This window comes from Labrus bergylta, chromosome 7 (genome assembly GCF_963930695.1).
Source record: "Labrus bergylta chromosome 7, fLabBer1.1, whole genome shotgun sequence".
Lineage (NCBI taxonomy): Eukaryota > Metazoa > Chordata > Actinopteri > Labriformes > Labridae > Labrus > Labrus bergylta.
The window spans coordinates 9113764-9139208 of record NC_089201.1 but is presented as its reverse complement, the minus strand read 5'-3'; the positions used below and the strand labels follow the sequence as shown (position 1 = coordinate 9139208).

The following is a 25445-nucleotide window of genomic DNA, read 5'->3' as shown; positions in this document are numbered from 1 at the left end:
TGTGTCCAAGTCGCTCTTACACTTCCAGCACTGATTGCTATCAGCAATTCCCATCCTATGTAATCTAGTTGGCGTCCAATGAAATCTGTGTAATATTTTATAATGAATAAGTTTCCCCCTGGCCTTTATTATCTTTTTTTGTTGTTGGCAAAATTAGTTAATGTAGGCTGTAGTTAATGTAGTTAATATAGTTATTGTAGTTAATGTAGTTAATGTATTTAATATAGTTAATGTAGTTAATATAGTTAATGTATTTAATGTAGTTAATGTATTTAATGTATTTAATATAGTTAATGCATATAATGTATTTAATGTATATAATGTATTTAATGTATATAATGTATTTAATGCAGTTAATGTATATAATGTATTCAATGTAGTTAATGTATATAATGTAGTTAATGTATATAATGTGTTTAATGTATATAATGTATTTAATGTAGTTGATGTATATAATGTAGTTAATGTGTTTAATGTATTTAATGTAGTTAATGTATATAATGTATTTAATGTAGTTAATGTATATAATGTAGTTAATGTGTTTAATGTATTTAATGTAGTTAATGTGTTCAATGTATTTAATGTAGTTAATGTAGTTAATGTATTTAATGTAGTTAATGTATATAATGTAGTTAATGTATTTAATGTATTTAATGTATATAATGTATTTAATGTATTTAATGTATATAATGTATATAATGTATTTAATATAGTTCATGTATTTAATGTATTTAATGTAGTTAATGTATATAATGTATTTAATGTATTTAATGTAGTTAATGTATATAATGTATTTAATGTATTTAATATAGTTCATGTATTTAATGTGTTCAATGTATTTAATGTAGTTAATGTATATAATGTATTTAATGTATTTAATATAGTTCATGTATTTAATGTGTTCAATGTATTTAATGTATTTAATGTATATAATGTATTTAATGTATTTAATGTATTTAATGTATTTAATGTAGGCTGTAGTTCCGGATCCACACTCCACGCCAGTTAGAGGTAGTAATGCACCAAAACGTTGTTTGCCAACCTCCAATAAACCCCACGAAGAAGAAGAAGACGACGGCCGCTGCATCGACGACGGAGAAAGGAGAGGGCCGCTGGAGGACCGAAACACCGCGATGGGTAAGAAAACTCGGCTCACAGGAGGCACGGTCGGTCGTAGAACCATCCTACAGCTTTCACCTCCCGGGCTCCGCGGTGGGAACGCCGGTGAGAGGGACGAAGCTCTGTCGGGATCTGATGGTATATGTTTAAACATTTCATCTGCATGGCGAGTTAGCTGCAGGCTAAATGTGAAGAATGGACCGACGTGGTTACAGAAAATCCTCTATCTTAACCTTGCCGAATTGTAGCCGAATAAGTCGCATCCAGTTGCAAATAAACACATTCAATACAAAATGGTTCAAACCTAGATATAGCTTTTAAAAGTAAGTCATATTTTTTTCCACAAAGCTAGCGTGCTAAGTTAGCTGTTAGCATGCAATTAGCTTTGTAAGGACGCCAACATAGACTTATGTCAAAACACATGATCTGTTAACTGTGATTCACCAAGCTAGTAGGACCGATACGTGTGTAGTTATTTAAGAGAATACGGATGACAGCTGTGCGGTTTGAATAGTTTAACTACATGGTTCGTGTTTAACAGTGACAGTGGTTGTTGTAGTCTATCTTACTTTAGTTCAATGTACCTGCTTTGATCACTTGTGATTGTTTGTCTTGTAGATGAGCAAGAGGGCGATGGACAGAAATTCGTGAGAGAAATCCGCACAAACATGAAGCACCCCGCAGTAAAAGCCACAGGTAACTTGACTCTGTGTTTCTGTGTGTCTCAGTCATTAGAAACACTTTGCTGTATGACTTATCACATTTGTTTTATGTCTACCTGCAGTGGGCTTGTCTTTGCTGGGCGCCTATGAAGACAGTGATGAAGAGGATGCTGGAGACTCTCAGCGTTTAACTGGAAATGCTCAACACAACCAGTCAGCTGACATCGACAGTACACTGGCCAGTTTTATGGCTGTAAGTATAAATTGCTGCATATCTTTATCCTTCATGTACCTTCAGCGTTATGAAGTTCATGCATATCTATAATGTTTCTTGTTCAAAGCAATAAAAGCATTATTAACCTAGTTGACCTAAATGCAATATTGAACCATTTGGTATATCTGTATACCTCAGTCATCCAGGTCATGGTAAATCAAAGTCTAATCCAACCGAGTCCAGTTGCCTTTTAGATAAGACTTTGAAGTGGTATTTATCCTGCAGTAAGTGATGTTCAAAGAGGTTTGGTTCTGTTTGATTAAGAATTGGATGGTTCATCCAAAGAGTGTTCCTAATCTTTTAGAGAAACACTACAAAACAAAGGTAGACTGTAACAAGTTTCTTTGGCCATATTGGTTATATAAGTGATTTATTAATATCAGAAGTGTTGTCTGTTATGTTTCCATTATACATTAATTAAGGTTTTGTGATTGTTGTACAAGTTTAAAATCAATGTTGCAGAGTTTAAAAACGAGTTCCTTGTAAATTTCAACAAATAAAGCAGATCATTAATGGAAAAGGCGTAGTGCTTGAAAGAGTGTGACTTGTTTTGAGAATTAGAAAAAAAACTGTTATTTCATATGTATGACTTCCTTTTACCATTCTTCCCATACCAGGAAATTGATGCAATCACCACTCAACCAAGTTCAGAAGATCCAGCTTCTCATCCTTCAGTCCCAACTCCGACCCCCCCTAGACCTGACGATACTCAGCCACCAGCTGCCAATGAGGACCAGAATCAACAAAGCACAGATTTCGAATACAATACTCAGTACTCACTGGCTGGAGGTAACTGTCTGTGCTGTATTTAATATCTAGCAGGGTGGTACTCACCTGTTGTGGTGAGGTCACCAAATTATTCACTTTCTGGAATATGTTCATATTTGCATACTTATTGGCATTCTTAAAAGTGCATAAATTAAAGTGTTCAGTTATGACTTAAAAAATTATATATTGACCTTATTCAGGCTACTTTTATAAATCGGCATCTTGAAACAAATTTCCAGGGCTAATATATAGTGCTGAAGAACTATCAAAGTCTAAACATTTGTAAAAGTATTCAAATGAATGCATTTACCTGAAAAAGAGAGACAAGAGAGGACATAAGACTTAATCATTATTATAAGATGATACAGAAAAGGCACTAATTGGTACATCAGAATTGATCAAAATGCAGTAAGAAATGTTTGTTGCCAAAGATTTTCTTGTGGAGGCCCTTCAAGGCAATCGCGTCCCCGATAAAGGGTTTATATATCTTCATGTCTTCTCTGATTAACAACTGGCCCCCTCTAACAATACTGTTCTCTAATGTTTAATGATATGAAAAGTACTGTACAGCTGTTTGTAACGTCAGGATGCAGATACATTTTTTTTCTTTGGGGGGGGGGGGTTTGTTTATATGTCAGATCCTGGATTACTTGAAAACATACCAGCTACTTGTATCGTTTGTGTCCGCCTGCCACGCCAAAGCGACCTCCCACCCCTACGAAAGAAAGACACAAAATACTTATATATTATGTAAATTCCATAAATTGTGTCCTATTTGTTTTAAGAGAGCATGAGCATCTTTCATGTTGTTTTGGTGACCTTAGCAATGTCTCTGCTCTGCTTGTGTGTTCTTAACGAAAGCTAGTTTTGACATTAACACACTGACTCACGCATATCCTTTGTGCTTTCACTGCACCAGGATACAAATGTTGGCTGATTCTCTAACCTGCAGAAGATACAACTGTTTACTTTTCTCATGATATATTCTATTGGCTTTTTTAAAACAGTATTTCTCTGAAACAGACTTTTCATATTTTAATTCTGTTCATGAAAATCCCATCTTTTGAAGATTTGGATGGAATTTGGTATATAATTGATAGTAGAGGCAGAGAGGGAAAGGTATTTAGTGGGCGATCTACATTGACTTTAAATAGAGAGAGAGATATTCGCAGAAGAAATGGTCTGTTTGTGCTTGAAAGACACTTTAGAGACAATCTAAACACGATCTATAGCTTTTTATATGTTTATTTCATAGGCGTCAGTCACTGTGGATGAGATCGATGAGTGTAGTCCTTGATAAGTTGTCTGACTTACCTGCGGATGAAAGTTGAGCCATCACTTGTTGTCCCATGAACTGAACCCTCTGTCCTACTCCTGGCAAAAGTAACATGACATGCTTGCAAGTGCATTAGTTTAAACAGCATGGGCCAATCCCGACTTTTTGGACTGAGGTGGTCGAACTTGGGCCCTGACTTATGCTGGGATGGCATGAAGTTTGTGTGCATTCATGCAAAGTATCATCATTTGTTTACCTTACTGTCCCCAGCCATCATATCTACTTCAAACAATAAAATATTTTAAATATGATGAGGTGTAGATTTTAACTTAATAAATTTACAGTAAAAAAAAACAAAAAACCTTTTGTACAGCTAAGACTTGTGGGTTGAGAGAAAATATTCTCACACTTTTTGCTTTCCTTGCAGTGGGTGTAGAGATGGGAGACTGGCAGGAGGTTTGGGATGACAACTCTGGCTGCTACTATTACTGGAACACTCTGACCAACGAGGTGTCATGGGAGCTGCCGCACTATCTGGCTGATCAGGTTCAAAGCCTGGAGCAATCTGCCAACAGGTAGGTGCTTGCACCAGCCCAAAATAATAACTCTTCCGATATGATGCAATGTATTTTATTCCTTTATTCTGTCTGTGTCTCCAGCCCATGTGTATGATGTGTGTTGTTTATTCTGTTCTCAGCTCTAGTGTCAATGGAAATGGCACAGCACATGCAGAATATCATACTGAGGAAAAGTCCACATCTGCTGCAGCTCCAACATCAGCTAAAGAGACACAAGCAAAGGCAAGTTTAAGTTCATTTATGTCTAACAGAAAAGTGAAGAATGTTCATTGTGTGGTGTTTTAAATAATTTTTATTCTTGACCTTAAGAGATAAACCTTTTTTTTTTTTGTCTAAAGGAGGTCATTGAGAGTGTTGTAGGCCTGACAAGTGAAGAGGAGGAGCGCCATGGAGTAGCTGCATCTCTGCTTGGTCCTTTGATTCCCCCTGAAGTGAAAGAAGCTGAAGAAAAATGGAGAAAAAGACTGATTAAAGGCCTGGATGACACTGAGAACAGTTTGGATTCTGAAGGCGAAGGTGTCCCCTCTGCAGGATCCCCTTCTACTCCTCTGCAGGACCCTAACTCAGTTCCCACTGCCTCAAAGGACATTGACACCAAGAAGCCGTCGAGAGAAAACTCAGATGCTGAGGAGGAGACAGAAGAAGACACAGTGGAGCTGGAACTGGCCCTGGAGCGGAAAAAGGTGGGATTTTAATGTGTTTTGGTTGTTTACAGGAAGAAACAACAAGAAGCTGTTTTTATACTGTAAAACAGTTGTGCCTCAAATTGTATTGTATTTTGAATTATTATCGTTATTGACAATATGACCTTGCTCTTTCTTGTTGTCTGACTCATAGGCTGAGCTCCGGGCACTGGAGGAGGGTGATGGAAGCGCTGGTGGCTCCAGTCCTTGTTCTGAGACAAGCCAAGATGCCTCTGGTGCTCGTGGTGTTCTACTGAAGAAAAACCGGTGGAAGACTGCCTTCCCCTGTGCTGCAAGCCCCGACTCTAACAGCAGAGGCTCAGAGCTGCAGGACAGCACAGAGACGGGTGTGTTCAATTGAAAAATGCAAAAGAAATCCCTGTCGTTCAGTATTTTTATCCTCAAGTTCCTTCATACTTGAATGCCTCTCTCTCCTGTAGCCCTTTCAAAAGTCCTGGACAGTGTTGCAGAAGTAGAAGACAAAGAAGCAGACGATTCTGATGAGAAGACGGGTTCAAAACCTCCAGTTAAGGAAGAACTGGAAACCCCTGAGCTCAAAGTGGAAACACCTGAACTCAGGGTAAGATCTTAATTATGCCTCGCAGAAATAATTAGTGGCTTTTAATTAAGACTCATTGCTGATCCTTATAAATATAGTTTCAGATCGGAGAGCTGGCTAACACCTTAACCAGCAAGATGGAGTTCCTTGGGATAAATAAGAAGACAATCTCAAACTTTCAGTTGCTTCTGCTGCAAACGGAGGTGAGAGTTCCAAGAAGGACTTCTAAAATATTCAATGCTTAATTTTCTTTCATATCATTAACCATTCAGCTATGTGATAGTACTTAATATTTAAATTCTCATTAAAATCCTTACAAGGTGTCATTCTTGAGTTATCACTGTAAAAAGATGTTCATCTTTTTTTTGTGGCACTTTTTCTCTTTACTTCTACTTTCTGGTCTTTACCTCCCTCCTCTCTCTCTCTCTCTCCCCCCCTTCCTTTTCTACCCCAGACTCGAATTGCTGACTGGAGGGAAGGCGCTCTGAACGGGGTCTATCTTCGCCGCAGGCTGCAGGAAGCTGCTGAACACATAAAACATTATGAACTTAACGCCGCCCCTAAAGGCTGGTCCTGCCACTGGGACAGGTACGCGCTCCTTACCTTTCACATCTCTAAACTCCCTCGTCCCTCACAAAAAATATCATACCGTGTGACTACAACCCCTACCAGTGCCGAGGGTGCAGACTTTGTTACATGACTTGGGGAGAGGCTTAACCAGTGCAAGAGGATCTAAATACTTACCAGAAACAGACTCACCAGGTTTCTGTGATGCAATCCCTGCACTCTGCCTTGAACGTGCTGGTAAGGGAGCATCCACTCTGGGCCAGCCTGCTTCCTGTTAAATAAAGCTGCCTGTCCCTGTAACACAGACTCTATAGCCCTTTGCTGTGAGGGCGTTTGTAGACTGTTTATGGGTCCAGTCAGTGGATAAAGTGGGTGGGGGTGTTATACTAGGAAGGTTGGTTGCGTGGGAGAGCTTTGCACTTTACAGGTCTTCAACCCCCAGAATGCAATGCAGACAGAGTGATGCCCTGGAAGTGAGGAGTGTCACGCAACAAATAAACGGTGAAGATGGAGGAATGACGGGAATCCAGCAGGTCAGACCTACTCTATTTCATATGTCTTCCTGTTTTTTTATTTTCCTCTTTCTCATGTAAATCAAGTTGACTCTGTATGGATGTTATTACCTGACCTGTGTTGGTTGATTATGATGATGATGTTGATGTTGATGATGTTGATGATGATGAGGATTCCTCCCTGGCGTCTTCCTGTGTCTGGGAGGGAATGGTTGTCAAAAAAAAAGGAACAAATATGACAACCATGGTGTGAGCTGCTGAATGCTACATTCAGGACGTAAAGCTGATTTTGTTTTTCTTTCTTTGTTATTGAGAGTAAGGTGGGTTCCCTATCCACTCCCCTGACCACACTCTAATCAGGCCCTTCTCTTGGATGGCTATATTTGCCGTCCATACCAACACTCCTGCCCCTTACTGTGGCCATTATGTCCACTCCCTTGCCCCTCTCTCAGGGTATCATGTCAAGCAGCCAGTTGCCAGGCCAGCTGTTGAGACTCTGTCTTTTTATCTCTGTTGTCCCACTCTTTAGAGAGCACAGGCGATATTTCTATGTGAACAACCGGACCAATGCCTCCCAGTGGGATTTCCCAACAGAAGAGGAGAAGGATGATGACCTGAAAGGAGCCCAGACACAGACGTCTAGCCAAGGGGAAACCAAAACATCCTCTGCCTCCCCTGGAGGAATTACAGGTCAGTCTATTACTCCTGTAGTTGCTTTCTACTAACTTCCCAAGGACAACACACTCAACTCATTTCTGTGTTTAAGACCAAAAAGATATTTGTTTCTCTCCTGCAGAGTTGTGTTAAGTTGCTGCTGCTGAAAACAACCGATTTCCTGAAATGGCTCTTTCATGAGAAACATGATAAGAAGGGGCTTTTATTGTGAAGGATTTTTTGGAAATAAAAGTGTTCACCATTAGATGACCTGAGCTTAAACAGTGCTACAATTAGCAAAGATTTCAAATAACACTGTAGGGAGTTGGAGCTCCTTTGAGCACAAGTCACAGTCCACTTTATTTAATCATCTTGGACAAGCTAGTGATCGGTTTAAACACAACTTCAGCATTTTTGCCCCTTTGTAATGAACGTTGCCTTTTTTACATTTAGAATTTGACTAAATCCTGACTAACGCAAAATGTTCTCGACCTTTCTTTAAAAACAGCACCGTCGAGTTACACCGCTCCTGCCCCGCCTGCCCCTCCCCAGCCCAGTGCTTCATCTTTCTGGCCCCCATCTCAGCCTCCTCTTCCTGACAGCCCACCTCCACCCTCCCATTACCCGCCACCTCCGCCTCTCCCCCCAGACTCCCCACCTCCACCTCCTCCCCCACCTGACAGTGATGGAGAGATCATGGAGGTGGAGATGGATGTGGATGATGACAATGATGGGGAGCCCCCAGCCCCAGGGACAGAGGAAGACGGCAGTGGGAGGCCTCCGTTACCCCCAGGCACTGCTAGCATGAAGGCATGAGATTTTCCATTTGATAAGTAGAAGACTAAATGCGTTGCGTGTTAAAATGCTGCATGTGAAATATCTGCTGTACACTGATAACTTTCTTGTCTCTAACACAGATTGTGGAATCATCGGGTTCATTGGGGAAGGGTCAGAAACGTAAAGCCAGTCAGTTGAATAAAACCATCACTATTGGAAGCAGCCCCATTCTCTACACCCAGCCTGCTGTCAGTGCAGGTAACAACATTACCATACATCACTAGTTATGAGTGCATTATTACACATCCTCTATAAAAAGATTAGAGGCCAATCTCTGTTCAAACTACACCTCAAAACAAGTGACTGGAAAACTACCAGATACATTCTTTTATATACCTCATACAGTCATGTCCTTTTCTCCAGCTCCCCTCATGTCAGCTGCCACATACTGGGGTGTGCCGGCCACCACTGTCCCTGTGGTCCCCTGTGAACCTCCTGCTCCACCTCTCCCCGCCCTGCCTCCTCAGCCACCTCTGCCACCACCACAGCCGCCTTGTGAGCCTCCTGGAGTCAAAGCTCTGCCCCCTGATAAAACCAAGAAAACCAAGAAGGATAAGGTCAGTGTGGGAGTTCAAATGTCGTGTTAAAAGAGAGCATTAGATATAAAAAACAGTTTGAATACCTGCAATGTTCAGTGTTAATTGTCTTTTTTCACTTAACTTGTAAGGCTGTCTTAACATCTGGTTGCTTAAATAAAACAAACTCTATCCCCCTGTGTGTCTGTAGTCAAAGAAGAGTAAGATCAAAATGCCTTCTCTGGTGAAGAAGTGGCAGAGCATCCAGAAAGAGTTGGATGAAGAAGAAAAGAGCAGCTCAAGCGACGAGGACAGAGACCAGCTTAACAAGAAGACCATTGAGGACTGGAAGCAACAGCAGTTCATGACGTATGTTCCTATATTTATGTGATAAGCATCATTTGTACTTTCATAGTTTTCAGTCTTGCCTAACAGTTTTACCATTTTCACTTCACAGCGGAAAAGCTTCAAAAAATGCAAACTTTGAGGCACTTCCTGATGACTGGAGGCAGCGGCTGAAGAAGCGTAAGACGACGAATAGCACGTAACCTCTGTCCTGGGTCATACATCGCCCAATAAGCAGTTTTTAAAATCCACTCCCAGTCATTACCATCCTTCCTCAGCTCAAGTTTCATCCAAGGAACTATGGACTAAACTGTTTTCTGTGTAAATGATTAGGAAATTTAGGGAACTTTTCGTGGCAGCCCATTTACTAAAAGGGTTTCAATGTCCTTTTCTTGTTTTTGTTGTCACTATTGTAAATGTGCCAAAAGTCTTGAATTTGTCTGAAATACTTGTGTAAGGATGACCACCACACTTTTTTGGGAGGGGTTATCTATTTTATTGAGCATTTTTTACAATTGTGTACATAAAATGTATGAGGGGACAAGCCATTTTTTGGAAAGGGGAGGGGGAAGTCACTGAAATTGTATATTTGTAAAAAGTTATTAAACAGTTTTTCAAATCCATCTCTTTGTATTCTGTGTTTGTTATGTGATTTGGGTTTCAGGTATAATCCAATAAAGTGTTAAGTGGAAATGTTTCGACCCTTTCTGTCAGTCAGAAAGAGGTTGGTTTCAGTAAACCTTATAATACTCCAATTACTAATTATTTATATGAACGTAACGCAGTTCAATAATGACTGTCAGAAATCCCTCAGTACACCATAAACTGAGTATTTCATTTGTAGTTCTTCATCCAGCAATGCATCATGGAAACACAGCTCAACTGATGGCCATGACATGAACGACACAGAACAATAAGTCGTGTGGTGTGAGAAGGATTTTTATCCTATGATCTCCTTATACTTTCCTCTCCTTAAAAACTATATAATATAAAAAGTAGTGAATGAAACAAAGGATTCTTCTGTGTTTAACGTCATCTCATCAGTGTTACGACGAGCCGTAAAGACTGTTGTTGGTTAGACTCACCATGGGAACCGCGGTGTTTGTGAGGCTATACGTTGCTAGGTAACAACGCACATTGAGATTTTTCCACAAGTAGTATCAGGTAAGTTGTCTTTTTGCTCTAATTTATAGAAACTACTTTTATATGAAGGAGACTCGTTTTCATTGTCGGAGAGGTGAGTGACTTTCAGACATTGATAATAAGTAGTTTATTGTAAACATCTTCGTTGCGCCCATCCATGGCGGTGAGTTTAACACAAAGCTAAGGAGATTGTTGACTACACGGGAACACTTTTGTCAGGATTCATGAAAGTGGTAGTCCTCTTTTTATTCTGCTCAACCCAATGCACAGAGCTACTTCGGCTGCAGGAAGGCAGCAGAAGATGCCGGATGGAATTCAACTCCCTGAACCTTTCATGTGAGTTTTGTGAAGCAAAGTTATTTTCTGCCTCTGAGAGAATAACACACAGGCCCAAGTAATAATAATAATAATAATGCTATTTACAATTGCCGTGATTTTTTTTTCCCCGCAGGATGCCACATGTGTCTTGGATTAATGAGAACAAATGTCAAGAAAACTTACTCCAACATTGGGTCGATTGTTGATAAGTTAAAGGTATGTAACTTCCAATTACTCCCAGGTCAGCAACACAACATATCCATCCTCCTAAATAGGATTTAAGTTGTTTGACTGATTTTTTTCAGTCAGGCAGAGAACACACCGAACATGGCTGTCTCAGCTATCAGGAAATGGTGGATTACCCACCAGTTGGACAAATCCGACAGCAATGATCTCATCACAGAAGATGAGGGAGAGGAAGACAGGAGGAGGCAGTGTATGTTGATTTAACACATTCAACACATGTTGTAAGAAGCTTTATGGAGGCTAAACTGTGAATTGAATTTTGGTCTGTATGAACTTGAATATCATGGTGTACATGGTGAAATCATGTTACTAACTGGCATGTACAGGTTTGGGTTTCCTGCAGGGAAGGAGATTTGGTCAACAGTTCCTCCCAATGCTAGATCATTATATATTAAACAAGAGCTCTATTGTGGTTGAGATAATTGGAACAATTAGGTGCAGCATAATCCCTTTTGAATAGGCAAGCTTCTTTGACCAGGGTGAGGTAAGGGGGCTGAAAACTGTGTATTTATAGTGCACCACTGGAAAAAAACAGCAGCATGAAATAACAGGTGTTCAAGGTATGATTCATGTCTCTTCTCAGTATGTGTAAACCTGAATCAAGCTCTGCGGACCACACAGCTGCTCGTAGACTTTGATGGTGGCCGACCCATTCTGCGTCTCACTGCACCGTTGGACCTGGTTAACTTTGCATCTGTATTCCATCCCCGCTGGCCCATAGAGTGTGAGGTCATCAGTGACATTATAAATCACATCGGTAATTAAAAATACTGTTAACCCATTATGTTACTTGGCATGTTGATAAGATGTATTAAATGTTTTTTGTTAACAAAAAACAGGGTGGTGATGCAAAATATCAACAACTTAAAAACTGTTTAAATGTTATCTTCCCTTGTGCTTTTATTGTGAACATGCAATGACACCATGAGATTGTGTGTTATAGAGTGGGACCCCCCAGAGCCAGAGCCTTTCTATCAGCCCTCAGGATATGAGAGGGCACCCATGCAAGCAGGAGAGGAGAGAGGGAAAGTGGTTTACTGCGTTGACCATGGTAATGTTTGTGTGATGCCACATTCCATTTGATTTATTGTACTACAAGGTCACATTCGTGATATAACTCTGTAAAACATAATGTTATCTTGGTATTGTGCAAAATTCATCTAAAAAAAGGAATCATTTTAGGAACTTCATACTTTGAGTTACCTAAAACCAAATCTGTCTTTTAGAGAATAGACTGTCTGTTTGAATTCATGCTTTAGGATGTGGATTTTAAAATTGATATCACAAACTCACCTGTGAATTTAAGTGCTCTATTACAATTTTTTTTCTGTACTCTTTTAAGCCACTAAGCGCCCCTATTTCACCTGCTCCCGGGTCCGAGGAAGCAGGGGGCCGATTAAGAGTGCAACTTCTTATGATGTCAGTCAATCAGACTTCATCCTGGAGTTTGAGTCACGCTTCGAGTGTGGGAACCTTCAGAAGGCTGTGCAGGTGTAAGTTTCTACAGTTCCTTCTGTTTGTTGTTACAGCTTTTTTGACATTTTGAGAATATCCAGCTAGTTTTTACAGTGGCTGCAGGTGAAGTTACTCCCTCTCTCTCTCTGCGTCTACCCTTATTGCTCCACTACTCAGGGGAGTCTATGATTATGAGCTGACTCTGCACACAGACATGTACACCCTGAAGCACACGCAGTGGTTTTACTTCAGGGTGAGGAACATGAAGCCTGGAGTAACGTACCGCTTCACCATCATCAACCTGAAGAAGAGCAGTGGCCTGTACTCTCAGGGGATGAGACCTCTCCTCTACTCTGAGACTGCTGCCAGGGACAGAGGTGTTGGATGGCAACGCACCGGCTCTAACATCAGATACTACCGAAACTGTAATCAGGTAATTAAACTGTCTGACATGAGTTGACTGGGATTAAGAGCCCATTACCTACTTTGTATCAGCTTTCATCTGATCCCCTTTAATCATCAATCCTCCTGTATTAAGGAACTTATCAGACTGAGTGTCGAATGGAACCCGTAGGAAAACTAGTTTGGAAAAATAAGTGCCTATATCTATTAGCAAAAAAACAAAAGGAAAACATTTACATCCCTTGTACTAAAAATAAACAAAGAAAACAATTTCAAGTAAGTTTTTGGACAACAATAATAAGATTATCAGAAATTAAAGTAAAACAGGTGAAATGACCAGGATTTCAAAAGCACAGCAGAACGATACGACTTCAACTACTACCTTATTTTAGAAAAGGAATTCCCCTTAATAAAATTGCACAACCCTCTCTCTATTTAGAACTCAAAGGACACCAACAGCGACCCGATCACCTTGTACTCGCTCACCTGGACCCTCCAGTTCCCGTATGACTCAGACACCTGCTACCTGGCTCACTGCTATCCATACACCTACTCACGGCTGCATCGCTACCTGAGATGCATCTCTTCCAACCCAGCAGTGGCCTCTTACTGTAAACTGCGTGTGCTGTGCAACAGCCTGGCTGGAAACCCAGTGTACGTGGTGACAATAACATCCCCCGGCGTCGGCAGGGTGGAGGGCAGGAGCAGGAAGGCTGTGGTGGTGACAGCCAGAGTGCACCCTGGGGAAACCAACGCATCTTGGATGATGGAGGGGTTTCTGGACTTCCTGCTTGGGAACTCAGAGGACGCTCAGCTACTCAGGGACACTTTTGTTTTTAAGGTGAGGGAGCTCAAACTAATGGTATATTACATCTTTCCTATCTTTCACTGTGTTATATTTCAGATCAGGTTGTGTTGAAATGTTTTAAATTGCTTTGGATCTTGTTTGGATTTATGATGCTGCAGGTAGTGCCAATGCTGAACCCAGATGGGGTTGTGGTGGGAAACTATCGCTGCTCTCTGGCAGGAAGGGACCTCAACAGGCAGTACAAGACAGTGCTCAGAGATTCCTTTCCCTCAGTGTGGCACACACGAAATATGGTAGAAAGGTGAGGCAGAAAAACACATTCAAATACAAAAACACCTCATGATTTATGTACAGTTTTCGATAGCCGAGTTATCGTTTTAAGTATTTTGATTATTTTTCTGCTGATTGAAGTCAGGCATACATGTGTCTCTTTATTGAGGAAATTGTTTTCAATCCAAAGGTAATATATAACAAATGATATTTAATGTATTCATTGTAAGATTTCATGTAACAGAAAATAAACAATCATTCAAGAGATCAGATTTTATTCATTTATAACTCTTTTCTGTATTATTTTTGAGGGTGTACGTAGATTAGAAAATCGGTGAATGGATAGATGTCTGACCTCCACTTGATAGGAAGTCAACGTCTTTGTATCATTTCCCAGAAAGTCAGTCTTTCTTTTATTCTGTAGTTGTCAGTAAAAACAGAGACAAACAAGAGAGACAGAGATGAAACAAATATCCCTGTTAGCTGAGTAAATGTGTAGTAAATGCCTTTTTTCCACACAAATGTCTGCTATACGTAAGTGAACATTAGGATTTTAAAGACTGAACAATACACGTAGTAAGATGGATCCTATTGTATTTACTTATTGTCCATTTCTCTGCTACATCTTGATGTGATGGTTTACTTCCACAGGCTGGCGGCTGAGAGGGATGTTGTCCTTTATTGTGACTTTCATGGTCACAACCGTAAAAACAATGTCTTCATCTACGGCTGCAACAGCCGAGGGGATGATGCTGGGATGAAGCTCCACGAGAGAGTTTTTCCACTGATGATGAGCAAGAACGCCAGTAACAAGGTGAAATAGAGTATCCAACTCTACACAAGAACCATACAAGTTCAGTTTTTTTCAATAGTTTTTTGGCTTTTAGAGACCTGTTATAGTTCACTTAAAGCCTCCATTATATTAGACACCCTGCTCATTTATTCATTAACAATATGTGGGACACTTAATATTCCCCCCATGTTCCAGGGGAAGGGTTTATTCCTTAATGTTCATTTTCAACATTTCATTCCTAACGTCTTAATCACTTCCGTTATTTAGTTCTCATTTAAGAGCTGTAAGTTCCGAGTACAGAAAAACAAAGAGGGAACCGGGCGGATCGCCATGTGGAAACTTGGCATCAAAAACAGCTACACTATGGAGGCCACGTTTGGAGGCTCCACTCTGGGTGAGTTTCCACATGTGTGTCTGAGTGTAAAGTTTGCAAGTCTCTCCTACAAGGTCTAACACGGGTGTTAATGTCAGGGGACAGGAGGGGAACACATTTCAGTACTCGAGACCTGAAGTCCCTTGGCTTTTATTTTTGTGACACCCTGCTGGACTACTGTGACCCTGATCCAACAAAGGTGAGAGACAGAGCGGCCTGTCTGATTACAACATATACTGTATAAATGAAATGCAGAGCCCTGGACAATGTTTTTTAAGTAGGATTTTTTCTGACTCGTAATAGAGTTTTAGCTGTTTATGATTGTTTTTTTTTTATGTTGCTTTGTCCATTTTATTCAAGGTCACTAACTGTCTGTCAGAGCTGGGAGTGCTGATGAGAAAGAAGGTCAGGGAGAGGCTGGGCAAAGATTTAAGCTCTGACTGTAACATCTCTGTTTCTGACCTAGAAACCAGGTGAATGGACATTTCTTTAAAAATATATCTTAGGTACACATGCAAAACATTCTTTGGAAAAATAAGATAAGAATTACAAAATGCTCTTGATTGTTAAAGTCTCTTGTTTGCACTTACAGTACCAGTGGTTCAAATAGTTCAGATTCTGACGGGCCCCCAGTTCATTTAATGAACCAGCCACAAACTGCCAACCCAGAGGTAATAAAACTGAAGGAAATCGTTTTTACACATCATCACTTTATTGATTGATAACATTAAATTGGATCACGTGATCCCTGGGCTCAGTTTTAAATCATGTCTTCACCTGTATCAGTCTTTCCTTTCTCCACAGAAACCCCCAACGAAGAAGAAAAAGAAACGCCTGAGGAGTCATAAAGAGAGGAACAGGCTGCGACCGGAGAGAGTGAACAATAACACACAGCCAAAGGTCTTTCAAAGCAACATCACAAATATGGTATAAGAACCCAAATCAGAGCCAAATTATATAAATGATGAATGAGCTTGCAGTACCTTCCAAGCAAGCTTCTCAATGTAAAAAAAAACCCTGCTGTAAAAATGTGCATATCAGTACACATCCTTCAAACCACGTGTACTCTGTATACATTGTTAAATCCAGAGTAGTGTAGATTTGTTTTGTTTTGTCAGAGAAGTATAACATTGTTAGTTGGCAAATCAGACGAAAGTCGTGTGCAATCTGGTGCTTTAGAGCTTTCATCTTTCACTACATTGATTAAGGATGTAATCCAAATATGAGATCACATTGTGACAACCCTTAGTTAAGGCTCTTATTTTATTTGATCATCAATACATATTTCTTATTTTGCATTTGAAGTATAATGAACATTATGTTGTTTCTATTTTAAACATTTTTAAGCATAATGCTCACTTGATATGCATTTGAGCCATGGTGTTTTATAGGATTAATCTGACAGAACAATGTGGTGCACCGCTTTGTATGCTAAGGTAGAGTGATGTACTGGAGTATGTTATGATCTTTTATGCAGCAGACAGCAGTGAAGGACAAAAAGAGGCAGGTGAAGTGTCATAAAGACATGAACAGACTTCGACCAGAGAGAGAGAACAATGATACAAATGCCCTGCAAAGCAACATCACAAATATGGTAAGACTGAATGTCACATCAAGTAGTGCAGTTAAACTGATTTTGAACAAGACTGATTAGTACATGATGCTTACAAGAGTCTGAACTGCCTCAGGAGGACACTTTTAAAGAGAGCATCCAGGAGCAGCCTGCTGGAAGTTTCAGGAAAAAATGGCAGGTATGAAGCTGAGTTTAAAAACAGTTAAGAACACAGAGCCAGTGACACTAAGATTTCCTGCTCTGTCCCTGTTGACGTTTGTTTCTTTGTGAAGGTGAATGGCCTGATAAGAAAAGGTGTGATGCCTCATGCCACCTCTCACTCAGGGGAGCTCAGTCAGGTGACTCTGTGGCAGGGCTGCAAGCCCGTCAAGGTAAAGATAACTGAATCTTCTCACAAAATCACTTTATGTTAAACAATAAAAGGCACATTAGTGGTCGGTATAAACATTCATATTCACTCACATATCCACCTACAGTTTTATCAATGCAATGAAAACTTTTGGTTTTGTTTTTCACTTGGATTTTGGAATATCTTCTCTTTTTTTTAGGGAGATTATGTGGAAAACATGAGAGCTGTATACATGCATCACAGAACTAAAGCATTTTCTCATCATAGCTCATATAATCCTCACACAGGTAATGCCTTTTACTTCTGAAATGTGTCCTCACAGCCACAGCATATAGTTCATCCTCAGTGGATGGTAATGATCCAGTGATTCTCAACGTATGGGCTGCTGCTCCCTAGTGGGTAGTGAAGGTACTGCAGGCAGGCTAAGGGAGGTCGTTTACATTTTGTAAATACAGACTTTTATTTAACAATATAATTTTGGTTTTACTTGTTTTATTGCTTAACAGTTTTTTTCTACATGTGGTCTGACTATTTATTTGCACTGCAATGCAGTAAAGCCACTTTTACAATTTTTAAATTGTGTTTACTGCATTAAAATATCATCATCCTAGACTGCACAATGTTGCTGAGAGTTGTGTGACTAAAGGTTTGGAAAGCTCCAAAATGTTTTTAGATTATTCCACAGCATTCTGATGTAGGTTACAGGGTTAATCATGTTGCCTTTGATTTCCAAATATCCGACACATGGCGTTGATCGCTATGCTTGGCTTGCTGTTGTAGATGTCCCGGTGATCAATACACAACAGTGGAGATGCTGCACTCAGCTACTGCATCTCAGTCCTCACCTTCAATCTTCACCACAATCCAGTCTGCAAGCCCATCAGGGCCGTCGACCATCCTTAGTCTCCCGTAGAGACCACAGAGGTTTGTCCATGAAAAATAAACCAATGAATCATCTCTCTGAAATTCAAGCCAGCCTCAAAGTGTAGCTCTTTTGTATTGAAATGTGCCTCGCTCTTTCAGGGCTGCAACCTTCCCTTCAATCACCTCAAAGGTAAACATCCCTTATATTGTTGCTTAGTGCTGTGCTCATGGTGGATTAGTGTTGGATCTTTGTGAATAGAATAACAAAGAGTAAGGTCTACACTTTTTGTAAAGTGACTTGAGATAAATGTTGCTACAAAATAAAGATTGATTAATTGATTGAAATATCATCGAATAGTTTGTAACTGCATATTGAGGTGTTATAGAGATGGTAATTGTTATGTCTGTTCCCTGCCAGGTCTCCCCCCATGCATATCCAGAAGATTCCAGACATTAACTTGCTTTCAAGTTTTACCACTCCCAAGTTCAACAGCAAGTCCCTTTTCAGCGAGAGAACCTCAGAACTTTACTTTTTTCCGGAGGATTCCTCACATGCAGGTGTAACCAAGACCAACAAGCAGAACGAGGAAAAGAACGAGAATTCCTCAGAAGGTGCAATATGCATTACTTACAGATTAAATTAAAATGATTTATTGTAGCGATAGAGTTGCATTATTTTTTCTGTACAAAACACTGTTTGCTATGCTCACCTCTTCCTGTTTAATCTTCCTCCTGATCTTATCATTTTTTTCAGAGGGATTGTCCGTGTCAAAATATGGAGAGGAGAACCAGAGTGATCCCAGCCCTGACACCCACCTGAGAGACGCAGAATCACACAGCAGTTTATTTGTGCCTGTGCAGAGGGGCAAAGACCTTAGAGGGAAAGGGTAAATTCACATTTAAACCTTTTGAGTGCTCTCTGTTATTCTCTTTCTCTGCTTAATGGTCAGGTTGCCATTGACGATCTAAGTAAGGTCATAAGTGTTGATCTTTGTGCAGTAAAAAGATAACCTTAATAATAAAATAATAATAACATTGATCGTTTTTTCACTTCCCTTAGGTTAAACAGAGGGCATTTCAGAGACAAAAGGCACATGGGTTTGATATCTCCTGTGTTAAAACCTGCAGGCCTCTCACAGTTGGAGCTTCCACCATCACAGACAGACACCCTCAGTAAGCGGGAGTCTAACATCAGGCACCATCCCTCTGGAAGACATCGCCACATTAGTTCAACAACACAAGGGGCAGCTGACCCAAGATCAACACGGTCCGCGCCCCCCAAAAATCAAATGGAAATCCTTGTTTAATTAAAACTGCAAGCAGCATTAAATGGAATCATTTAAACAGTTTGTCTTGTCTTCTTATTTAATTGACAGGAACAAAAATACGACCATACAGTGAGAATAAGTGTGCACAACTGGAGTGTTTTTGTCCATTACATATATAATACTTTAATGGTAAAAATACTGGCAATACAACTTTAATTAAATCCCACATCATTCTGCTAATATTAGTTGTCTTGTTACTTTTTTTGGGACATTTGCTTAAAGAAAATTATAATTAATACAGTATTGATTATAGCAAGCCACTGAAAATCAAAGTAGACTCGTGGTTTGACAGAATTCAACAAACAATTGATTTATTCATTACAACAAACAATCTGTCAAGTTTGTTGGAATTTAGCTTCTGGAGGAACAGAAGCAGATTTTTTCACATTAAGTTTTTTCTCATAAGTTGGTGGTCTGCAGCCAGCCTGCTTTTTTATCTCACAGTTTTAGCTTCCCTAATTCTTGTAGTGAAAAACAGAAGGAGAGGTTCAGAAACAATCAGGCTTCCGTAGCAAGTGCACCAATTACAATAGAGCCTTTAAATTCTGGATAAAATCAAAGGAAATGTTTCTCTGTGCTTGTCTTTTACATGTTTTAATTGATGGTTGTTGAATAATCATACTCCAAAACATAATAAAAAATGTAAAAAAAAAAAGTGTTTAATAACACTTTTACAGGTCAGTAATCAGGTAACATTAAGTTAAAACTACAAAAAAGAACAAGAAAACACTGGAACATGAGGAGAAATATTGTGTCAATGTACATCCATAGGACACACAAATCCATCATCCATTTACACACAAATGAGACATTTGTGTGTTTTGTAATGCAGAAACATCTCATGTACTTGTCAAGTTTTTGATGTAAGCCTCTCAGGCTGGGAGGAGTGATGTACACTTGTTTTGCGGTTTGTTAGATGTCGTAGGAACTCCAAAGCTTCAGAATTCAGTGAAACTGTCTGAGATGAAACTGGCTCTCTGTGTGTCTGACCATGTCCCGGAGTGCCACAAAACCAGAGAGAGCCTGTTCAGACCAGGAGAGAAGATATTAGATACAAACTTTGCTTTGATTGGAAACAGTAGGACTACAAAAGCCAGTTTGTCAAAAGAGTTTTTTCATACCTGTGATAATATAAACAATGCTAGAACTATGTGGACGGCCCTCTCCAGTGGCTGTATGAGAATGGCTTCATTGAAGAGCAGAAACAGGATTAGTGGAAACTGAAGCAGGATACTCAGCAACCAAAATCCAGCCAACTCTGGAACCTTTCACAAACACAGACATTACAGGAGTTACACATTTTGCCATTTCCTTTCTTTGTGTATGTTTTCCCACTCAAGTATTTCTTAAGGGTGGCTTGAGTGATGAACTACCTTTTCTTGCAGGTTCCCAGCATAACCAAGAAAAAGTCTAATGGCCTCAATCAGGGTCATCAGTATGAGAACAGTTACAAGGATGAACTTGTAGTAGTCCGGCAAGGCAGGATACTGGAATAAAATGAAAATGAACAGCAAAGTGTTAAATGAGACATGGTCAATATAGTGCAATATATTAACAAGTTTTCAGAATATTTTGCCCACAAATGAACATACATGTGGGGAGGAAACTATTATGAACACTTGGAAATGTAATGCACTACAGTACACCACCACCCACTATGACTTCAATAATAAATAATGAGTACAATTAACCTCTTTCTGACCATGTCAACACACACTGAAAATGTAGAAGCTTCATAAAAGTTTAATTTATGGTAGAGCGTTTTTTTTTTTTTTGTTATGTTATTAAATTGCACAGGTCGTCTTAATGCTATTCATTAACATCATGTGTTGGAGCTATTTACATTTTTATAATTAAATTATTTTACATTTCGTTGTTTATTTGTTACCATTTTGTTGCGGCTATAGGATTCAGTTTAATAACTGTAGGGTAAATCTATGAGTATTTATTCAAGCTTTTAATAGATCTGGGGAGTTCGGACAAAGGGTGTTGTGTGTGTTTGTTTCTCCCAAGCCAGGAAGAAGAGGCAATGGGCAAAATGTGCAGGCACTAAAAGGTGAATGTTTTTGTTTTGTTTTGGGTTTTTTTTTTTGCCACTAAATGCAGGACAGAAAGGTCAACGAAACACGAGAAAGCCACTTATCACTGACTATAAACCAAAGTTGTCACCTCACCATTTTTATGGGGATCTTTGCAATATTTTTGATCTGATAAGACCCACTGTCCCTGTGCCCCAGTGGCCGGCAGGGTAGCTTTTGTTTTGGTTATTTTTGCTGATTAATACCAATTTTTGCATTTCAAACTTAAATGACGTTTTGGGAACAACTAAGACACATTTGATGGTGTTTTACCTTGAGGTGCAGCATTATAGTTTCGCTGATCCACCACAGGGGGAAGAACCACATGTTGAAGTACAGAGACATCTGGAGGTGGAGACCTGACAGAACCCGTTTGTCTGAAACTAGAAAAACAACAACCATTTATGGGCATAACAATTACATTTTAGCGATAGATGCTCTAAAATCATGCCTGAGACTAAGCTTGCCAATCGAAAGTTAGCTAGCTACGTTAAGAAGATCGCCATTGCCAGTCGGCTACATCAGCTGCTGTCTGAGTTTACCGTAAGGCAAAAACGTGTCATTCTCTTTTGTGATGGCTTGAGTCCGGCTCTGGTCGAATAAAACGTTTCGAGAAAAGTCTTCCAATCGTCTTCTCATCGTGTCCGGCATCTCCATATTGTAAAACGCTCTCTGCTAACACAAACATCGCCAGAAAACTGAACACACCACCTCTTTTCCTCTCAATGCACAGATACCAAACGCTGCCGCCGTCTCCTAGGAAACCACAGAAATCTCGCGTTCTGCTCAAATCTCGCAAGTGTCTCCGCTGGTTTCCTCGTTCCATAACATCCTTACGTCGTTTGTATATTAAGATATATTAAGATGTGTAAGTATGACACAATGTATCATTAACGAAAGTCTTACTTTTTTTTTTTTTACTCCACAAAAACAAATATTGTTAATCCAACGGGAAATAAATATGTTTACTGGTAGGCATATTATAGGCTACATTTTAAAACATTTAATGTATAGGTAGGCTAGTTGTGTCAGATTTAAGTTAAACTTAGAATTACGTGAATTTGACTATACAACGTTTTTAGTGGCTAGAAAAAATAAAGCACAAGTCACTCCCATTTCAGAGAAAGTGAAAGTGAGATGTTGCAGTCAGGAAAATGGCAGAGAGCTGTAAGGAGCCAGGTCCTTTGTCCTGCCCAATATGTTTGGATATCCTGAAGACTCCTGTGACTCTGCTTTGTGGCCACAGCTACTGCATGGACTGTGTGAGATGCTACTGGGACCAGGAGGACCACAAAGGTGTTTACAGTTGTCCCCAGTGTAGACACACCTTCCTCCCTAGGCCTGTGTTGAACAAGAACACAGTGCTGACTGATCTGGTGGGGAAAATGACGGAGACAATGGAAGCCAGCCCTCATGAGAATGCAGTTAACCCAGGGGATGTCGAGTGTGATTTCTGCACAGTGAAGAAGTTCAAAGCTGTAAAGTCGTGCCTTGTTTGCCTGGCTTCCTACTGTGTCACTCACTTGCAGCCCCACTACGAGTCTGCTGCTTTCAAAAAGCACAAGCTGGTGGAAGTCACCTGCGTGCAAGAGAAGATCTGCTCAAAGCACGACAAGCTGCTTGAAGTTTACTGCCGCTCTGATGACCAGTGCATTTGTCTGCTTTGTGTGATGGATGAGCACAAGGGTCACAACACTGTCTCAGCTGCAGCAGAGAGGAAAGAGAGACAAGTAAGGCAGTATTTCTTTTTTTGGCCTCAGCTAGTGGCTTACAAGTGTCCTGCTGAAATTATCTTACTCATATTGCTGCAATAATTAGGTTAATGTTGATTGTATTTCCAGAAACATTTTGAAAAGAGAAAACCAAGCTTCCACCAGGGAATTCAGGAGAAAGAGAAAAAACTGCGACAGCTGAGACAGAAAGTGAAAGAGCTGCAGGTGAACTATCCTGCACATTTTGTTAGCTGACTTGAATGTTATTAATGTGTCATGTGTCCCTTTCCTTTAAAGTTGTCAATTTCTGTAATTTTTCAGAGTTTTGCAAATGCAGCTGTTTATGAAAACGAGAGAGCCTACAATGAAATGGTCCAGTTGGCGGGTAACAGGCGTTGTGCTGTTAAGGAGATGATAAAAGTCCAGGAGAAGGCTGCGGCGAGCCGAGCAGAGGCCCTCGAGGAGCGGCTGGAGAGGGAAATCTCTGAGCTGAGGAAAAGAGAGGATGACCTGAGGCAGCTGTCTCTCACTGAGGATCACATTCATTTCCTGCAGGTACAGGGACACATATATCGATAATAATTAGTATGGTAGAATGAAGATCATGAAATCATTTTCTGTCTCCATGTCTTTAGAGCTGCAAGGACATTTTTGACTGTCCACAAACTGATGTGGCCTCTGATTCAAACATTGATCTTCACACCAATTTTGACTTTGTGACAAAGGCCAGTTCTGTTCTGAAAAACACAATGGAAAATCTGAGAAAAGCTATTGATGACATTTCTGAAGCAAGTCAGTAAACACTTTATAAAGTAAATATTTACATCTTCAAATGTGATATTCTTAAAAAAATAGTTTAAAAAAATATGTTTTCATGTTTATTTTTCTAGTTCAAACTGATCCTGATCCGAAGACAAGACAGGAGTTCTGCCTTTGTAAGTCTTTAGTGCAGCATAAGTATTTATGACCATTCTCTGCTATTCAGTTTACTTTATTCATCAGCATGAATATTACCTCTACATTTCAGATTTCTGCCTCCTCACTCTGGATCCCAACACAGCCTTTGAAAACCTTCTCCTCTCTGAGGGCAACAGCAGAGTGACCTGGATTAGAAAGGCCCAGAAGTATCCATACCACCCTGATAGATTTACCAAGTATGATCAGGTGCTGGGCTCTGAAGGTCTATCTGGAGTTTGCTACTTTGAGGTTGAATGGCGGGGTACCAGGGTTGAGCTCGCTATGTGTTATAAAGGGGCAGAGCTGGAGGAAAGTGGATTTGGATTCACAGATCGGTCTTGGTGCATTTCCCTTTCAAGTTCTGGTTGCACCTTTTGGCACGAGGGAATCAAGACCACAGTATCCAAACCATGCTCCTCTAATGTAGGAGTGTATCTCAACCACAAGGCTGGGATTCTGTCCTTCAACAGCCTGTCTGATTCTGGTCAAATGAGCCTCCTTCACAGAGTCCAGACCAACTTCTCCCAGCCTCTGTACCCTGGGTTCATGGTCTCCAAAGGGGCCTCACTTAGGATTCTGTCCCCGAAGTAAGAAGAATCCAGTGTCACACCTGAATTAGCACGTCACCAGTATGTTCATTTTTTATGCACAGTTTCATTTAGCTTATTATACTTAAAGCTTGTATTCTTATAATTTCGTTGTACATTGTATAATGACAAAGACATTCTATTCTATTCTTTGTAATGTGCATCGTTTGCAAAGAAAACGCTGAAGATCAGAATGGCTAAACAGGGTTTTTTGTGCTTCTGAATCTGTTCATTATTACTCATCCTGTAATGAAACCAATTCCACTGTAAACTCAGCTCTTAATTTTAAGTCTCTGTTAAAGTGTTAGTAACTTCACAAAAAAGATAGAAACGTTGTCAGACTCATCATGTTAAGTCGTCTTTTTTATTAAAAAATCTTCATTTAGTGTCTGCTGTTTTATTTCATTCTTACATAGAAAAGTAAAAATACATGGCTTCATATAAAACTGAAGGTATTCAACTATTTATTTGAAAGCTTGTGTATGCCTTTATTTGACAGGACAGTGAATAGAACTGGAAATTGGATAGAGAGCGGGTGGGGAATGAAATGCAGAAGCTTAGAGTCAGACTTGAACCCAGGCCGTCAGTTTGCCAATGCTGTTTTCATTGGCTGATCTACCAGCACACAAGAGCAGCCCTCCTCTGGCAACCCTGCCCCCCCAAAGACTTTCAGAGAGCTGGCATATCCGAAGAAAAAGTGGATGTGGGGAAGGGGGCCTTTAAGAGACAAATGCCAGTATAAGATGATTAAGAAGTGTTTTGAGCTGCAAATCATGCAAAGCTACTCAATAGGTTTCACAGACTGACATCATGAAAGGTGAAAATGAGTACAATATGGGA

General features: G+C 40.0%; 4 protein-coding genes across 11 annotated transcripts; 3 read left to right on the top strand and 1 right to left on the bottom strand.

Annotated features, from left to right (window-relative positions):
* The first annotated feature begins 992 nt into the window (after nt 1–992).
* Nucleotides 993–9972, top strand: fnbp4 (formin binding protein 4). Of its 2 annotated transcripts, none has more exons than XM_020642037.3 (17): nt 993–1137; nt 1738–1815; nt 1904–2034; nt 2673–2844; nt 4527–4674; nt 4797–4899; nt 5016–5360; nt 5515–5707; nt 5801–5940; nt 6018–6122; nt 6374–6507; nt 7528–7688; nt 8161–8462; nt 8570–8687; nt 8853–9046; nt 9216–9373; nt 9462–9972. In XM_020642037.3, exons 1-17 carry the CDS (start codon nt 1134–1136, stop codon nt 9550–9552), a joined length of 2577 nt encoding a protein of 858 aa, XP_020497693.2. In that variant the 5' UTR covers nt 993–1133; the 3' UTR covers nt 9553–9972. The 2 variants fall into 2 exon arrangements, with proteins under 2 accessions (XP_020497693.2, XP_020497686.2); XM_020642030.3 differs by having other exon boundaries at nt 1079–1257.
* Nucleotides 9973–10438: 466 nt separating this feature from the next.
* agbl2 (AGBL carboxypeptidase 2) lies at nt 10439–19281 on the top strand. Of its 6 annotated transcripts, none has more exons than XM_065956913.1 (25): nt 10447–10513; nt 10763–10828; nt 10944–11026; nt 11116–11246; nt 11640–11813; nt 12000–12107; nt 12399–12549; nt 12689–12944; nt 13353–13754; nt 13880–14022; nt 14643–14805; nt 15052–15178; nt 15256–15356; nt 15518–15630; nt 15750–15828; nt 15962–16057; nt 16635–16751; nt 16846–16908; nt 17003–17101; nt 17279–17366; nt 17860–18003; nt 18103–18133; nt 18362–18555; nt 18698–18830; nt 19004–19281. In XM_065956913.1, the coding sequence occupies exons 4-25, from the start codon at nt 11138–11140 to the stop codon at nt 19248–19250; spliced, it is 3138 nt and encodes a 1045-aa protein (XP_065812985.1). In that variant the 5' UTR covers nt 10447–10513; nt 10763–10828; nt 10944–11026; nt 11116–11137; the 3' UTR covers nt 19251–19281. The 6 variants fall into 6 exon arrangements, with proteins under 6 accessions (XP_065812987.1, XP_065812985.1, XP_065812984.1 ...); XM_065956912.1 differs by having other exon boundaries at nt 15944–16057; XM_065956911.1 differs by having other exon boundaries at nt 15944–16084.
* Nucleotides 19282–19565: 284 nt separating this feature from the next.
* On the bottom strand, nt 19566–22112 carry tmem17 (transmembrane protein 17). The gene is made up of 5 exons (XM_020642684.3): nt 21892–22112; nt 21623–21732; nt 20645–20758; nt 20393–20536; nt 19566–20294 (listed from the first exon to the last, which is right to left on the bottom strand). Exons 1-5 carry the CDS (start codon nt 22004–22006, stop codon nt 20217–20219), a joined length of 561 nt encoding a protein of 186 aa, XP_020498340.1. The 5' UTR covers nt 22007–22112; the 3' UTR covers nt 19566–20216.
* Nucleotides 22113–22134: 22 nt separating this feature from the next.
* LOC109989211 (E3 ubiquitin/ISG15 ligase TRIM25-like) lies at nt 22135–24991 on the top strand. 2 transcript variants are annotated; one of them, XM_065956916.1, is made up of 7 exons: nt 22135–22217; nt 22471–23079; nt 23191–23286; nt 23383–23616; nt 23697–23853; nt 23952–23996; nt 24089–24991. In XM_065956916.1, the coding sequence occupies exons 2-7, from the start codon at nt 22504–22506 to the stop codon at nt 24607–24609; spliced, it is 1629 nt and encodes a 542-aa protein (XP_065812988.1). In that variant the 5' UTR covers nt 22135–22217; nt 22471–22503; the 3' UTR covers nt 24610–24991. The 2 variants fall into 2 exon arrangements, with proteins under 2 accessions (XP_065812988.1, XP_065812989.1); XM_065956917.1 differs by lacking the exon at nt 22135–22217 and having other exon boundaries at nt 22277–23079.
* The last annotated feature ends 454 nt before the right edge of the window (nt 24992–25445 follow it).